Below are 14285 nucleotides of genomic sequence, written 5' to 3'. Positions count from 1 at the left end.
CACATGTGTTTACCATTCCTAGTGGTGTTCATTTCATTTTATACTTCTACATTTTGTGTTTGGTTTTCTTCTGCCTGATAAACTTACTTTAGTATTGGAGATGAAGGTTTTCCAATGACCCATCCTAAGCTTTTGGAGAAGTGTTTCACTTTCATTTTGGAAAGATGCTTTTGCTGAATATAGAATTCCAAGTTGACAATCTTGGAATACTTCAAAGATGTTGCTCCCCACAATGAATGTGATCACCATGTACCACAAGCATGTATCAACAAATAACACTTGCATCAATGATTTTCATCCATAAAAGTATTTTTCTGAGCCAAAATATATTGTCTAGGGCCAGAGATTTAGCTCAGTGGCACCTCACCTGCCTCGCAAGCACAAGGTCCTGAGTTCAATCTCCAGTACTGCAAAAAATATATATATATTGTCTACCCTCATCACCCCCATACTAGGGATTCAACCCAGGGCCTTCACAGTGACCTACATTTTGGCCCTTTTAGATTTTATTTTTGAGACAGGGTCTCACTTAGTTGCTAAAGTACCCTGACTGTACTCCAACATGCCATCCACCTGACTGAGCTTCCCAGAGTGCTGGAATTACAGTTGTGCACCATCACACCCAGCAGATGTTGCTCTGTTGTCTTCTGGCATGCATAGTTCCTGTTGAGAAATCTGCTACCACCTTTTTTCCTTTGTACAGCTTGTTGGGTTTTTTCCTCAGTTGATTTAAGATTTTTGTATTCATCATTGGTCTTTAGCAGTTTGGTTATGAGGTACCTTTTTAGTTTCATTTATTTCCCTTGATGTTCATTCAGCTTCTTAGATATGTGGTTCTATAGTTTTTTTCACATTTGGAGATGTTTTGGCCATTATTCTTCAAGCATTTTTTGCTTTTTCTTGAGTCCCCTTCCCCTTCTTTTTTCTGAGACTATACAGATACTGGTTTTTGTTTGTTTGTTCTTGTTTCTTCTAGTACTAAGGATCGAACTTAGGACCTTGCGTTTGTGAGGCAGGTGCGGCACCACTGAGCTAAATCCCTGGCCCAATATTTTTCATTTTTTCCCTCATGTTCAACTTTCTGTCTTCCATCTTGAACATATAGAACATATTTGTAATAGCTTTTTTTTTTAAACATCCTTATCTCTTTCTCCCTCATCTTTGTATTTTCTGGGTCTGTCTATTAATTGATTTTTTTTCTCTCCTTCTTTGTACACCTGATAATTTGTGATCAGTTGCCAAACATGACTCCACATTGTGGGTGCTATATTTTCTAATATTATTTATATTATTCTAGGCTACAGACAAATTGCTTAGATTCTCTTTGCTTTTCAAGGCTTATTCTCAGATGTTATAGTGTGGGTTTAAACCAGCCTTTGTTCTGGAGCTGGTCGGCCTCATTGTTGACAGGATTCTCTTCAGGGGACTTTACCTGAGCCTCTGTGTATTGTGAGAGATTTCCAATGAAACTGCTGGGGACAGGAATTACTTTTAGTTGTGTGTGAGACACAGGGTTTGTCTGGCCTGCTGCTTTCCATGGTCCTGTGCCCAGTTCCAGATTCGTTTCATGTCCGAAGCCACAGAACTTCCTCTCTGTATAACTCTGCTCCACTAGTGTATCTCACATATTCTGGATGTCTCAGCTGCCCCACATCCTCTCAGCTTCTCAAAACTACCAGGTTTGGTTGGTTTCCCCATTCCAGCATAGCCTGGGAACTGCCTCCAGACTGAAAATAAGGGCAATGATGAAACAAAGTCTTGTTTCCACTTTTCAGGGATTGTGTTCTTTGATGCTTTTCATCCAGTGTCTGAAAACTGCTGTGTTTTCTTGTTTAAGGTGGAAAGATAATTCTAGACCAAATTTACTCTATTATGACTGGAAGCAGACATTTTAGTGTATACAGTATTATGTAAAGTGGGTTTATGCCAATGGTTCTCAGGCAGGTTTATGCTGAAGGTTTATTTTAATCCTTCCTATTATCATATTCTTCCTATCCGTCCACACATTTGTGTGTGTGTGTTTTCATATTTCTTACCTATTTCAGTTGATCAATAGAAGTGAATAAAAAGTCATTTAGACATTTTCTGAATACAGAGGACTTTACATACTTTTTTAAAAAAATGTACCCTGGACTTGAAATAGAGCTTTCATCAAATAAATAAACAAGATATAGGAAAGCAGTAGAAGTTTGAGGAGTAGGGAAATCTAGGACCAGTGAAAATTCTGTTTCTAATTATAGTAGAGTAAATGATTGGAGCTGAAACATAAAGCCTCAGAAGTGACTATGAGTTCCGATTATTTACAAATAATTGTGCAGTCAGTGGAAAAGAGGGGAAAGTAAGGAAGAGTAAGAGTTAAGACTAAATGAAGGGCAGGGAAATTGATGTATAAGGGGGAAAATGGAAGTAAGGAAGATGAGCTCAGACTCTTTGAGATACAAGTGACTATAGCTGGAGAGCGACTGTTTCCAGGGTTTGTGCTGTGGGAGAGCAGATAGCCAGATTGGCATGTGCTAATGGCACAGAGCAACAAACATCTGTTCTCCCAGATTAGAGAAGGAGTATGTGCTCTTCAGGGATGCCAAAGACCAAGATGATACTGAACATTTCCAGAAAGTATAGAAGATTAATGCTGATTTCATAATGTCATTTCTCTCAGTTCCTGTGACCTAAAGTACACAGAAGGAGTACAGTCCCTCAACTGGACCAAAATCATGAAGACCATTGTGGATGACCCTGAGGGCTTCTTCGAGCAGGGTGGCTGGTCTTTTCTGGAACCTGAGGGTGAGGTGCGTGAGTGTGGGGTTTCTTTCCTGCGATACAGTGTTGCCTGCTCCCATTTGGGCAGGCAGCAAAATGGCACAGAGGTAGGTAGTACATGAGTTCCAGAGCAGCTAGGAAAAGAAAAGAAGCACTGAACACAGCTTGCTATTGCTGTCTTCAGAGTGCTCTTATAGGTACAGTGGACCCCCGAAATTCACATTCCTAGAGTACTTGCGAATTGTGAAAATCCACAGATTTCAGTTAAGGTCAGAAAAATGCCTGTAAATGCTTTTTTTTTGGTACGGGGGATCGAACTCAGAACCTTGTACTTGCTTGCAAGGCAGGCACGGTGCCACTGAGCTAAATCCCCAGCCCCATAAATGCCTATTTTTATAGTTTAAACCCTAAAAATGCCATGTCTGCCACAGGTATGTAATTTAACTTAATTAAATACTGTATTAATAAAGCCTTAGAGAGGGTGCACAGCTTATTGGCAGCATCTTGGGGATTTTAGGGCTTTAAGAAGAACAAAACCAAGAACCTGTAAGCTAGCTACACGGGTATAGTGACCTGTTATGATGCAGGAATGCTCGTGCATCTCCTGGAGATTGGTTACAGAGCTGAAGCCAGTCAGCAACAAGGAGAACTGAACAACCTTCTTGAATTGGCTACTCGGAAACCTTCTGCCAGATTGTGGGAGTTTTCACAGACTCTGAACTTCAACTTCATGGTTTATACTGTAAATGATAAATTGATGGGACATTGGTAGCCACTGACAAAGTTCATTGATACTACAGAAACTATTCTTCACTGAGTTTCTTAGTATAGGGGAGTGGATTTAGGACATTTCACAAAAATTACTTTCTGAAGCACTCCTTTGTATGATACACTATTACAGAGTCTTTCTCTCCTTAATTTCTCTTAGCAAGGAAGGATGAAATGATCCTTTCAGAAATACGAATTGGTATGTACAAGACTAGGGATCAATCCCCAGCACAAGAAAGAAATAAGAATTAAACCTTGAAGGATCTAAGAACTGTACCTTACCAGTAATATGAGACCAGTCATTTATCTCTTTGTCATTCAGGGTTTTTGTTTTTTCCATGTAAAATGCTAGTGATACTGTAGATACTAAATTGGTTAATTTGCTAGAAGGTAAAATAAATATTATTATGTTCTAACTTAATCAGGGGAGTGATGCTGAAGAAGGGGATTCAGAGTCTGAAATCGAAGATGAGACTTTCAATCCTTCAGAGGATGACTATGAAGAGGAAGAAGAGGACAGTGATGAAGATTATTCATCAGAAGCAGAAGAATCAGGTTAGTCTTTATAACAAAAAATTTTCATGGCTTCCTAATTAATTTATTTCTGGAAGCACTTTTGCAAAAGAGGAAAATTATGTCATTCCATTCCTGCCTGGCTGATGTGTAATCATTGTTATTCCAGACTATTCCAAGGAATCCTTGGGCAGTGAAGAAGAGAGTGGCAAAGATTGGGATGAACTGGAGGAAGAAGCCCGAAAAGGTTAAAAAAGGATTTTGTTGCTTATTATTTTATTTACCCATTTTAGTTATGTGTAAATTTCTAGCCAGGCGTGGTGGTACATGCCCCGTAATCCTAACACTAGGGAGGCAGAGACAGGAGGATTGGGAGTTGGAGGCCAACCTGAGCTATAGTAACAAGACCATTTTTAAGAATACAAAAAAAAGGGGCCGGGGATTTAGCTCAGTGGTTTCACTGCCTGCTGCGCAAGCTCAAGGACCACAAGTTTGATCCCCGGTACCAAAAAAAAAAGTTTCTAGCACATTTCCGTATTTTGAGTTACTAGTATTAGTAGCCTAATGAGAGTAACAGAAGAACCCAAAATCTGATTTGAAGCCACAGCTGTAACTGACCAATGGAGAAATTAGGTCTGGAATGTGTCTGTACTTTCTCAAGTGGACATGACTGCCTAGGTGGATGCTTTTTTCCTCTGCCTAAGCTTCTGGTTTGCCCATAGCCATTATACCATGTAGTCATGTAAGGGTCCAAGTTAGGAATGTCTTTGGTAGTGCTAATCCTTACCTAGTTTCTCTGAAACCAAACTGCAAATACAGGTTAAAGATGAAGAGGAAATATTTATTATCTGACGTATCCCAAATATCATGAATATGTACCTTGTGCAGGATAGATTCTTTAATTCTTAAATAATTCTGTTTTATAAATCAATAAACTAAGGCTCAGAAAATTTAAGCACTTGCCTCGGGTCATATAACTTGTGACTGAGTAGATTCTTCATCTGTTTCATGCTAGCCAGGAGCATTAGGTAACTAAATCTAACTAATACCACCTTTTCATTCTTTTTAGCGGACCGTGAAAGTCGCTATGAGGAAGAAGAAGAACAGAGTAGAAGTATGAGCCGGAAGAGGAAGGCGTCTGTACACAATTCAGGCCGTGGCTCTAACCGTGGTTCCAGACACAGCTCTGCACCACCCAAGAAAAAGAGGAAGTAACACCTGAACTTTGGCTCTGAGCTCCACTCTTCTCCAGCCAACTCCAGAAAATTTTACATGACATAGAAACTGGGTTTACTTCCTTTTGTTTTCTTTGAAGTTCTGCCATTTGTGTTTATGGGTTTAGGGGGCCATTTGTGTGGACCAATCTACTCGGGGAATTCCAGGACCACCAGGACACGTGCCAATGGCCCCATTCAGATGGCAAGGGAGGAGGTGTTCTTGAAGAAGGGTGGAGGCTCCCACTGTTAATAAATACCGTTCATTCCTCTCTTCCTGTCACCTGCCAGGACATCGATGGCTTCTGACATCTTTGGTGTCTCAAAGCTGTATTTCTAAGACAGTGGTACAAGGTGACCTCACCTGTACCATGATTCTTGACCAGCAGATTCAGTCCTTCATCCTCCCCTACTGCTGCGATCTTCCTCACATCTCTTTAAGTTCCATCTTTGCAGTACTCAAGAAAAGGCTCTTAGAATTTGCTAACGATTGTGATAAACCATACAACTTGAGCTAGTGAGGCAGATTGGGCTGGTGCCTTCATCTGAGTTTTCATGGCTTTTTGCCTCGTGCAGATTCTGAGGTATTTCTGCCACGTTGGAAGACATGTGAAACAGTGACAATCCCTTCCTCAGCTTTTTCTCCTTAAAAATTCATACATGATACAATGATAGAAGGCAAAATCACCACTGTTTCTCTTTTCTGATGTATCGGGAAGAATGGTCGTGTGCTTCACATATTGCTTCAAGTAAAATCTCTAGAGGGAGGCTCACAGGAGTCAACGTTTAGATCTTGAAGGGGCAAGTTATGTCTTGGGCTTAGCATTGCCTGAGGAGGAAAGAGAAGAGGAAGGGAGGTCATATCTACCACACAGCCTCTCGCACTGCTGCTCCCTGTTTTTACCTACCCTGCCATTGTCCTGTATTTATCAGTTTCTGTTGAACGGCTTTTTACGTGTGGGGAGTTTCTCTTGCCCTCCTTCCTGGTTCTCTGCACCCACCTGCCCCACTGCACTTCCGTGTTCTGTGACTTAAGGGGGGAGGGCTCAGATTTTTTGTTTGTTTGTTTGTTTGTTTTTTCTCCTTAGCAGTAGGACTTGATATTTTCAATTTTGGAAAAACTAAAAGATAAATAAACTGTGGGGTTTTTGTTAGTTTTGTTTTTGTAAATTTGCCTTTTCTGACCGTTCTTTTGCAGTACATGAAAGGAGCCCTGCTTCTCACCTGGTAAAGCACTGAGGTGAAAGAAAATGCCTTTGTCCAACTAGTGTCACAAAAATGAACTTTGATCATTCTAAATTTTAGGTCAAGAGATCTAGACATCCCAGCAAACATACTTAGGGTATAGCAGGTTACTTTGTAAGAGACTTTTTACTGTTGTTCCCTCAGAGACACAAGAATGGAAGGGCATTGATCCTTCGTTACAGCAGATCTTCAATCATCTCCTGGTAAATACTATGGAGGGCTGCAGCTGCCTTAAGTGAAACTTTCAGCCTTCCTATTGCTACATCCTGGTCTTCAGGGCTGACAACTGTTGGGAAGGAAAGGAAGAGTCAGGCAGCAGCAGGATTCACTTAAACACTAATACCTCATACTTTTCATCTCAGGGTGCTACAGTTAGGGGGACTTGGAAGCTATGCATGGTGTCACACACCTGTAATCCCAGCACTCTGCAGAGCCAAGGCAGGAGGACTGAAAGTTTGAGCCCAGCCTGGGAAATTTAGCAAGACTTTGTCTCAAAATTTTGAAAAAGGGAGGGACTTGGGGATGTAGTTCAGTACTAAGGCCATGAGTACAATCCCCAATACCGGGGCAAGGATAGCCCTTAAAATAGATTCTAGTCATAATGAGGTAATGTGGGGGGCTAAAATACAAACATGACTTTGAGATGGGGTCTTACTATGTAGCCCAGGCTGGCCTTGAACTTGAGTGAACCTCGTGACTCAGACTCCTGAACGCTGGAATTACAGGTGTGCACCACCATGCCTGGAAACAACCAACTACTTGGATGCTTAATCCAGAAATGACACACATAGCCATGGGGAAAATATTTCAATGCAGTTTGCATTTTATCAACTTCACAGTGATAATTAATTATATTTTAAAGGTAAAACAACAGTTGTTCATTATTAGGATGTTTTTCCTTAGAAATAAATGGAACTGAGAAGCACAAGAATTTCATCACTCACTCTCTAGCTCTTGTTCTATAATGTCTCTTCCGGATTCAAGGATCTGCCACAGTTCAAGATACACATATCCTACTTCTTCACAGTCCTTCGCTTCTTCATCCATGGGATCACTTACTACTGTAAACTTTAAGCTAGAAATAAAAAATCATTAATTCAACACTGCTGATCCCTTCTGCTTTAAAAATAAGAAAGTAATTATAAATAATGTCTCCCCTACATCATCTTCCCCTTCCCTCCATTTTATAAATGGACAACCAAAAAAATGGAGAAATTAATATCATTAAGTAGCAACAGGTTATAAGAAAAGGACACAGACAGAATAATGTAGTTAACCACATCAAAACTGTCAAACCACGGGGCTGGGGATTTAGCTCAGTGGTTCCAGCGCCTGCCTCACAAGTGCAAGGTCCTGAGTTTGATCCCTGGTACAAAAAAAAAAAAGCCAGGGATTTAGCTTAGTGGTTTCGCTGCCTGCTGCGCAAGAGCAAGGACCTGAGTTCGATCCCTGGTACCAAAAATAAAACTGTCAAACCAGGCATGCTAGCACATACCTATAATCCCAGGGTTATAGGAGGCTGAGACAGGAGAATGACTTGAGTTCAAGGCCAGCCTGAATTACCTAGGGAGACTCAGTCTCAAAAAGTAAACTACAGGGCCGGGGATTTAGCTCAGTGGTTTCACTGCCTGCTGTGCATGCACAAGGACCCAAGTTTGATCCCCGGTACCAAAAAGAAAAGTAAACTACATACAGCTAAACATGATTAAATAAAAGGAATTATGCAGGGCCGGGGATTTAGCTCAGTGGTTCTGCCACCTGCCCTGCAAGTGTAAGGACCTGAGTTCGATCTCCCGTACCAAAAAAAAAAAAAAGGTAATTATGCGAAAGGATATATTCTCAACCTATTGGGCAATACTCATTTGTGATTATGTTTCTGTATCATCCAAATGTCCAACAATGCGAAAGGTTATACTGACTCCCACCTCTGTGCTCCCAGGAGCAGGATGGTGACTGGCATTACTATGTACCAAGCATGATAACAAGCGCTCCACTGTAAACTATATTATTTTAGTTTTATTCTCTAGAGCCTTGAAGTAATACTGCAAAGATCCTAGAACTAGTAAATGTAAGAATTGGATATAGCACCATCTCTGCCAGTGTACAAAGCCAGGGTAAGCTGTGCCATACTAGCAAAAAGGAAAAAAAGTAGCCAGGCCTGGTGGTGCACGCCTGTAATCCCAGTACTTGGGAGGCTGGGGCAGGAGAATGACTGAGTTCAAGGCCAGCCTGAACTACAGAGCAAATCCCTGTCTCAAACCACCCCCATCAAAGGCAAAATCAATTGCAATCTAAAATTGAGTAGAGGGCCAGGAATTGAGCTTAGTGGCACCCCTCCTGGTTCGCAAGTGCAAGGTCCTGAGTTCGATCCCCGGTACCGCAAAGAAAAATAAAATTGAGTAGAGGGTTAGGGTGCGTACCTGCCTATCATGCATAAGGGAGGCCCTGGGTTCAATCCCCAGCACTGCATAAATAATAAAATTGGGTAGAAAAAAATTTTTTTAATTGATTAGAAAAGAATTACCACTGTAAGGGAATAAAGGAAGATGATGTCCTAATGCTAGAAAATTAAACTAAAAGCTAAATATTAGCAAGAAGGCAAATGACCAGATCACTCCATCCCCATGTTGCCTATAAACTTGTGTTTGTGGAGCCCATGGGACCCTGAGATCAGAGTATTTATTTCAAATGGCTCCTTCCAGTCCTTTCTGTGATTAACGAGGTAATGTAACAGATTAAACAAATTATTGGGCCTTTAGAAAATAATAGATTAAAACACCAGTCCTGTATCATTTCTAACTCACATGCAAAGAGGAAGTGTTCCCAGATTCGAAAAACAAAAATGAAACCATACACACACTGTAAAAGAAGGCATTCTTATTACAGGTTTAATAAAGATAATTGCCTTTCCTAAAACTTTAAATGACAGCTAGAATTTATAATAGTCCAATTAAAAAATAGTCCCATTAAAAAATCTTTAAAATCTAAATGCAAAGTAAAATTATAAAGGCACAGTATTTGGTGAGCTAGCATTGCTTCCACGTGTGTGAAAAATGAATCAAATTATCTCAGTCAAAGCCATTCCATGGAGGGCACTGTTAAGATTCGAGTAAACTGTCCCAAAATTGTCCATCTGGGCAGGTGTGTGGCTCAGAGGTAGAGCACTGGGCAATGGCCTGGCACATGTGAGGCCCTGGGTGCCATTCCCAGCAGTGGGCAAAAATAGAAGTGCCCATCAGGCAGGTACCAGTGAGATATGAGCTAAAAGCATATACTAATGAATTGCTCAAGTAGGCACATGCATGAAAACTCAAATAGGAATTCATTAAGAGAAAATTAACTTGAAAGAAGTTCCTAAAAAATTCAGTGTCAGCACAAAATCAAACTCCCAACTTTTTTTTTTTTTTTTTGGTACCAGGGATCAAACTCAGGACCTTGCACTTGCAAAGCAGGCAGTAGAATCACTGAGCTAAATCCCCAGCCTGTTTTGTTTTTAAAACAATTTCTCACTATGTAGCCCAGGGGGCTCAAACTTGCAGTGATCCTCCTGCCTCAGCCTCCTGAGTTCTAGGATCACAATCATGTGCCACCACATCCGGTTCCAGCTTTTGAATTCCTGTCTGAATTTCTCCTTTCTCTCAAAGTGGAAAGTAGATGCATACTGTCTTTGCTCTGGATTTTGCGCCTGCAGCATGTCAAATAGGAACTGCCTTCGGCCTTGTTGCTCCAGAGGGTCCAGGTCAATCACTAAGAGAAAAGGGCAAACACACAGTTGCTATTTGGGGACAAAGATTTTCATAAGTGATGCATGTAAAACACCTAAAGTACAGGTTGGCCTCTAGGCCTATGGGCTGGCTCCCTGCTTTTGTAAATAAAGTTTTATTGAATATACCTCTGTCCATCCGAGCACCTATCCTCTGGGGCTGCTTTATTGCTGTATGTATGTATTGCAGTACTGGGGATTGAACACATGGTCTGTGTACCAAGCTACATTGTCAGTTTTTTAAAATAATTGCTCTGGCTGGGCTAGAACATGTTATCCTCCTGCTTCAGCCTCCTGAGTACCACCAGGCCTGGCTAAAACTGAACTGCCCCCTCTGAGGTTTGAACTCTGGACCTTCAGATTATGAGACTGATACACTGCCTACTGCACTAAGGAGGCAGATGAAGACTTAAAATGAAAATGTTTATTTTGGAGGGTTTTTTGGGGGGGATATCAGGGATCAAACTTCAGGACCTTGCACTTGCGAGGCAAGCACAGTGTCACTGAGCTAAATCCTTGGCCCTTGAAAATGTTTTCAACATAGATTTCTTTATTGGTCCACTTATCAACTGAGTATGAGAGTGGAAAAAGGGATTACATGCGTGAGTTTCTCAAAATATTTACTCCAAATATTGATTTCCTTAAGAGCTACTCAAGCCAGGCCTGGTGATATACTCCTGTAATCCCAGTACTCAGGAGACTGAGGCAGGAGGATAGCCATGGGTTTGAGGCCAGCCTGGGCTATATAGGCAGTTCAAAGCCAGCCCAAACTATATAGCGAGACCCTGTCTCAAAAAACCAAAAAAATAAAAATAAAATAAAAGCTACTCCAAAATGTGATCTATTAAAACAAATCTTTTGCAAATGGGAAGGGAATCAAGAAATGAAAGGTGGGGAGAAGAAAGGAGAAGTAAAAAGAATTAAGATGTTATCTGTGCATGTACCAATGCCCCACGATGAATGTAATCACTATTACTATAAACATGTATTAATAAATATTTAAAAATTAAATATAAATAAGTAAATATTTGCATCAACAAGCAAAAGACAAGAAAGAAAGAAAAAGAAAGAAAGAAAGACAAAGAAAATAAATCAGCTGGGTGTGGTGGCACATGCCAACACTCTGAAGAGGGTTTAGCAGGAGGATCACACTTTCAAGCCCAGCCTGGGAAACTTAGTGGTTTAATGAGACTGTCTCAAAAGAAAAAATTCTTTAAAAAGATCTGGGGACGTAGCTAAGTGCAAAGGTCCCCTGACTTCAATACCTAGTACCGCAAAAAAAAGAAGAAAAAGAGAGGGAGAAGGAAACAGGGAGAGAAGGAGGGAGAAATGGAAAAAGGAAAGAAGGGGGGCCGGGGATTTAGCTCAGTGGTTTCAGCGCCTGCCTTACAAGCGCAAGGTCCGGAGTTCGATCCCCGGTACCAAAAAAAAAGAAAAAAGGAAAGAAAGCTGAGTGTGGTGGTGCACACCTATAATCTCAGCACTCAGGAAGCTGAAGCAGGATTTCTTTTTGTTTTGTTTTGTTTTTTGGTTCCCGGATTCGGTCCAGTCCTTGCGCTTGCGCTTCCACTTGCACAGCAGGCGCCAAAACCACTGAGTTAAATCCCTGGTCCTGAAGCAGGATTTCTGAGAGTTCAAGGCCAGCCTGAACTACATAGAGAGCCCTTGTCTCAAAAGAAACAAAAGATAAATAAACAAATAAACCATATGTCTCTATTGCTTTTGTAGGTAATATAATAAGATAAAATGGTTGAATTCAGGCCTGGGGAATAGGTTATCACTAGTGTTTGCCTAGCCTAGGCGAAGCCCTGGGTTCACTTCCCCCACACCACAATTTAAGAAAAAAGGTTGGATTCACCCCCATCAGAAATCCAAATTTCAGCATATGTCCAGCTCCTCTGTCTGCTAACTACACAGGATGCCTCACCTTTGCTAAAGTGGAAGTGGATTTCTTCTCCTGCCCTCGGTTTCCGAAGGGAAACTGGAGTTTCTGTCTCAGACAAGGGCAGGTCATAGAATCTGTACTCCACGTACACCTGCTTTACTTTCTCATCAGACATGACTTCAGCCTCTGGGTAGAAGGCCAGGGAGACGATTTCAATGCTCATTTTCTCTGAATCCTGAAAGGGAAAACATTTATTGCCCAGAGGTTAGTGAGGCTTCAAGTGTTTCTACTCCATCCAGTTAACTCATTGCTCTAGAAACCATTCAAAGTTGCTCTGCCTGAGGATCAGTTCATAGGTAAGACTGGCAGCGGGACACGACTGAATCACCACAGCTCATCTATGAGGAGGTTTGTAAAGAGAATCCAGTTTCCATCTCCCTGAAAATAATTTCTCCAGACCAGCCTTTCCTGGCCATCTCCACAGAGAAAGAATCAAGATTTCTGGAGAGGGATTCCCCCATCCAGCATTTTCCCGGGGTTAGGACCTGGGTGAACTGTCTGATGACCCTGGAGATTTGTGGCAAAGAGCTGTCCAGTGCTGCTTCTGTTGCCCACCTATTCAAGTGCCACAGAGGAGGCATCAGACCACCCCACACAGTGATTTCAGAACTTCCCACTCTACTTCAGAATCCTGCCATTTTCCCTTTCCTCCTCCTCCTTCTCCTCCTCCTGCTCCTCTTCTTCATCTTCCATCTTCTTCTTTTGAGATATGGTCTCACTATGTAGTCCAGCCATGTACACATGTGTACAGGCACACCCCACATACGTACAGGCATGTAAGCATGTACCACCATAGGTAAGCATGTACCTCCACACCCGGCAATGATCTTCTTTCTTGGATTGTTCCCCTGTCCACACTGGCATGAGGGACACCAGAGGAGGGCTGACATATCTTGTTTCCAGAAGTAGACAGAGGCCAACCTGAGTCCCTCCTTCCATGCTGTGGCAGGAAGTCAGTGTCATCAGAGGCGTCCTGCCAGCCCCAGGGCCCTCTGGTCTGTGAGTACCTCCCGCCTGCATCTTGCCTCTAGGTCGCCAGCACAACACCCTCTCTTCTCTAAAGCCCTGCTGCCACCTGTCTTTGCTTCTCTCAAGAAGCAAGAAGAGGGCTGGGGATTTAGCTCAGTGGTACTGTGCCTGCCTCACAAGCACAAGGTCCTGAGTTCGATCTCTAGTACAAAAAAAAAGAAGCATAGCACCTGTGTCTTCTAAGAAATTCAGCAGGCAAGATCTGCTAGTGATCTGCATCACATTATCGGGGCACTTCTTAAAATGAAGATATTTGGTGTTCTCAGCTCAACAACCCTCCCACCACACCCATTAAGCAAACCACTGACCCAACACAGATCCCTCTAAAATGTGAGTTTTGGCACTTTGGTGACTCAGCTTAGTGGGTTTCACTAGCATGGTTTTTGGTTTGTTTGTTTGTTTTTTGAGACAGGGTCTTGCTGGCCTGGAACTCATGGCAATCCTCCTGCCTCAGCCTGAGTGCTGGGATTACAGGTGTGCACCACACCTGGCAACTTTAAAATAAAAGAATAGTGTGTAGGGCCGGGGATTTAGCTCAGTGGTTTCGCCGCCTGCTGCGCAAGCACAAGGACCTGAGTTCGATCCCCGGTACCAAAAAAATAAAAAATAAAAGAATAGTGTGTAAATGTCATGGAGACCAAGAGAGGGCAGGAGGAGGAAGGGGAAGTAAAAGGAAGTAAGATGTGTTATGTACATGCACCAACCCTCCATGATGAGTTTAGTCATTATGTACTGCTAACACGTACTAACAAAAACTTTTAAAAATGAAAAGAAAAGAATAAAATAGGATAGGACAGGACAGGATAATACAACAGAATAGAAGGAGGAGAAAGGGCTCTAAATAAGACTTCCATGTTAGCTCTCCAGTGTCACACTTGTGTTCTTCTTCGCAACCCCCTTACCTTTGGTGCCGGGCATCTTTCCCTCTGCGTGTCTGCGGCCAGCCCTCTGTGGCCTTGCCCCTTCTGTCCTCTCCCTGCTCCCCACCACTCCATACTTGCCCTCAGCTGCCCGGTGCCCCAAGAGTCTGTCTTTGGCCTCCTCTCAG

At 42.1% G+C, this 14285-nt stretch overlaps 2 protein-coding genes across 12 annotated transcripts in view; one reads left to right on the top strand and one right to left on the bottom strand.

Moving 5' to 3' along the window:
• The window catches only part of Supt16h (SPT16 homolog, facilitates chromatin remodeling subunit), a 44169-nt gene extending 37760 nt beyond the window's left edge, over positions 1-6409 (top strand). Inside the window, exons 23-26 of the mRNA XM_004865047.4 lie at positions 2660-2789; positions 3954-4083; positions 4211-4288; positions 5111-6409. Of these exons, the coding sequence (XP_004865104.1) occupies positions 2660-2789; positions 3954-4083; positions 4211-4288; positions 5111-5256 (484 nt within the window). The 3' untranslated portion in view covers positions 5257-6409. The remainder of the gene's footprint in view (positions 1-2659; positions 2790-3953; positions 4084-4210; positions 4289-5110) is intronic.
• Positions 6410-6607: 198 nt separating this feature from the next.
• The window catches only part of Rpgrip1 (RPGR interacting protein 1), a 74318-nt gene continuing 66640 nt past the window's right edge, over positions 6608-14285 (bottom strand). For 8 of the 11 annotated variants that reach the window (XM_021244559.2, XM_021244562.2, XM_021244561.2 and 5 more), the window contains 4 exons: positions 12191-12383; positions 10163-10247; positions 7445-7575; positions 6608-6786 (listed from right to left, as the gene is read on the bottom strand). In XM_021244559.2, the coding sequence (XP_021100218.2) occupies positions 6677-6786; positions 7445-7575; positions 10163-10247; positions 12191-12383 (519 nt within the window). In that variant the 3' untranslated portion in view covers positions 6608-6676. Of the gene's footprint in view, positions 6787-7444; positions 7576-10162; positions 10248-12190; positions 12384-14285 lie in introns of those variants that run through there. The other 3 variants (XR_002389413.2, XR_015445786.1, XR_015445785.1) reach the window with 3 other exon arrangements.

Source organism: Heterocephalus glaber, unplaced genomic scaffold, assembly GCF_053883595.1.
Source record: "Heterocephalus glaber isolate CG9 unplaced genomic scaffold, H.glaber_assembly_v1.0 deba00001662, whole genome shotgun sequence".
NCBI classification, from domain to species: domain Eukaryota; kingdom Metazoa; phylum Chordata; class Mammalia; order Rodentia; family Bathyergidae; genus Heterocephalus; species Heterocephalus glaber.
The sequence above is the reverse complement of the archived record's forward strand: the minus strand, read 5'-3'. Positions and strand labels throughout refer to the sequence as shown.